The sequence below is a fragment of the Crocuta crocuta genome, unplaced genomic scaffold (assembly GCF_008692635.1).
Source record: "Crocuta crocuta isolate KB4526 unplaced genomic scaffold, BGI_CrCroc_1.0 scaffold143, whole genome shotgun sequence".
In the NCBI taxonomy this organism is placed as follows: domain Eukaryota; kingdom Metazoa; phylum Chordata; class Mammalia; order Carnivora; family Hyaenidae; genus Crocuta; species Crocuta crocuta.
In genome coordinates, this window is record NW_027529175.1 from 526955 (window position 1) to 529680 (window position 2726).

A 2726-nucleotide genomic window follows, 5' to 3' on the forward strand; every position below is an offset into this window, starting at 1 on the left:
GGGCGGCACCGTGGGGCTGGAGGGGCAGCTGGGCCTCCGAGGCCTCAGGCAGAGACCTCTGTCGTTTTGGGCCCCGGCCTGCTCCACCCCGCCGAAGGGGTGGCCCTGTGACAAGGGGGTCGGACCCAGGCCACGGGCACAGAGAACCGGGAGGGCGGCCGTGCCTCGCCCACCCCGCAGTCCCCGGACCCGGCCGATAATCCCGCCTGTCCCCACCCCGTCCCCGTCCGCCTAGGAGAACCTGTGGCTGGACAGCGTCTCTTTAATCATCAAGGACTCCTTGGAGGGGGAGCTGACCATCATCGACAACCTGTCCGGCTCCATCTTCCATCACTACTCCTCGCCAGCCGGCTGTGAGAAGTGTCACCACGACAAGCAAGAGGTGATGGCAGCCTCAGAGAGAGCCGGCGCCCGCCTGGTGGTGGGGGCAACCTGAGGGTGGAGCTTGGGCTGACCTGGCGGATGCTGGCCGGCTTCAAGGGGCGCTGGGCCTGGGGGCAAGTGGCCGGGCGTCGGCGTTCACAGCCCACGGCAACAAGCCCGCCCTTGGGCTCAGCCTAAGCCTGACGACCGTGTTGACCCCCTGCCCCCTGCCCAGCCTGGCCCCCCTGAGCCTGGTGGCGTAGCATCCGTGCTCGGCAGATCTCTGTGCCCCTAACCACCTGCCTGCGTCTTTCTGGAAGACTGCTCCTGCCCCGTGCCAGCCCCAGGGACACGCTGAGGCTGCCACCTCTCCCTGCAGGTGCAGCTGGCCGAGACCGAGGCCTTCTCCTTGAACTCAGACAAGTCCTCCTCCATCCTGCTGGGTGACGACCTGAGTCTGGAGGGTCCCACAGCCTGCCCGCTCGGCCCCAAAGATGGCAGGGTGAGCGGCCCCAGGGGCATCGTGGGCTAGCGGGGCCTCTGCCTGGCCAGCCAGCATGCCACTTCTTCCCAGCACCCCATTTACACCACGCCTGCTGTATGCTGGGCCCCCATCTCTTGTTGGTCAGATGAGAGCAGTGGGACTCAGAGAGGTGGAGTGGTTTATCTGATGTCACACAGCAACGGGCCCAGCTAGGACCCCAGTCACGGCATTCAGTGGCCTCAGCCACTGCTTGTTTCTTTGGATATTTTTTATTCATTTAATGGGAGTTGCTCCAAGCAGGACAAACCCATGGGGTGGAGGGGTTCAGGCTGAAGAGAACAGCAGGGAGTTGTACCAGATGTGAGCGCCTACTGTATGCCAGACGCTTACACTCAGTTCTTGTTTCCCGGGTCCTTGGTATTGGGGATTGGCCCTGTTTAGCACTGGCGTAAATGGGGCCTCTGAGGAGTGAGGCGGCTTGCCCGGGTCACACAGCTGGAGCGGCAGAACAGGGAGGCCAGCCCTGGGGCCGGTCCCCAGCTTCTGCCCCTGAGGTCGGCAGTCTGAGGAGACCTGGAGAGCCGGAAGTTTGTTCGACTCGCAAACTCGGGCAAGAGAGGTCTGCTGCTGGGCTTGTGACCTCAAGGCAGAGATGCAAGAGGAGCCGCGGAGGGGGAGGGACACTGCCTGGCGTGAGGTAGGGGTGCAGTGGCCCTGCCTGTGAGAGTCTCTTTCCCCTAGACTCTCAGGGCAGCCTGGGTTTGGCACCACTGCCCCCAGGGCCATCATCTGTCAGCTCCGCCTTCTAGCTCCCTCCCTGCCCCCTCCAACCCCTCCCTAACAGGGGATTAACTCCTGTAACCCCCTCCCCACCCAGCCCCTTCCTGCGTCTCTGTGCACCTCTGTGTTTCTCTCCCACACAGGATCTTGGGGTCACCATTTTGGGGGCCTGGTTGGGCTTTGGCGAGTGTAGTCTGGTTTTATTCTGGACTCAGGAAGTCATAGGGGGTCCATCGGCCTTGGAAGGGGGCTGAGGCAGCTCCAGAGGGGCTTTCTGGGCCGGGTCACCTTGGCCGCAGGGCTGAGGAAAGGCTGGGGCCTGGGGAGTGCCAGAAGGACTGCGGGGCAGTTTCTGGGTGCCCGAGCCAGGAAGGAGGCGTTACTCTGTCATTTGTGGGTGTGGAAGCGGAGGCTCCTCAAAGGGAAGGGACCTACCCAAGACCAGGCTCACAGGGAGGCCCCTGGAGCGGTCCACCTGTCTTCTGATCCCTTCCCCAACCTGGACTTGACTTCTGCCCTGGGCCCAGGTCTGTACCAGGCACTTGGGTACAGAGACAAAGAAGACTCTTGGGAGCTCAAGGTCAAGAGAGGAATGAGCAGGAAACCATATCCTGCTTGCAACATCAAAGAGGACTTCCTGGAGGTGGGGCCCTTTCATCTGGTTTTTGGAAGATGAAGGTTGTTGGCCAGGTGAAGAGGCGTGGAGAAGGCCATCTCGCTTAGTGAGAGTGGCCCGAGCATAGGGTCATGAAGCAGGGGCGTAAAGGCAGTGGGGGCAGGCTTGGCTTCTGTCCCCTTCTCCACCATCCTGACCCATCTCCCTCCCTTTCCTGCAGGCTGAGCCGGATGCCCCTGAGCCCATGCGTGTGGGAGAGGTGGGCGAATGCTTCTTCCCCTTGTCCAACACGGCTGTCTCATCGGATTCTGAGAACTTCCTCTGGGAGAGGGAGACTGCCCCATCCAACCCCGTCCGGTCCTGGCTGAAACATGAGAGCAGCCGAGGTGAGGGGGGGGTGTGGGTCCCCCCAGCTCCCTGCAGCCCCAGTCACCCCCAGCCCCCCGCAGCCTCCCAGTCCCCCCCAGCTCCCCGCAGCCTCCC

General features: G+C 63.0%; 1 protein-coding gene across 1 annotated transcript in view; it reads left to right on the top strand.

The window, feature by feature from the left end:
- CACNA1I (calcium voltage-gated channel subunit alpha1 I) overlaps positions 1-2726 on the top strand; it is an 81977-nt gene that overhangs the window by 75657 nt on the left and 3594 nt on the right. The window contains exons 31-33 of the mRNA XM_077757882.1: positions 236-382; positions 743-865; positions 2464-2629. Coding sequence (XP_077614008.1) covers positions 236-382; positions 743-865; positions 2464-2629 — 436 coding nt within the window. The remainder of the gene's footprint in view (positions 1-235; positions 383-742; positions 866-2463; positions 2630-2726) is intronic.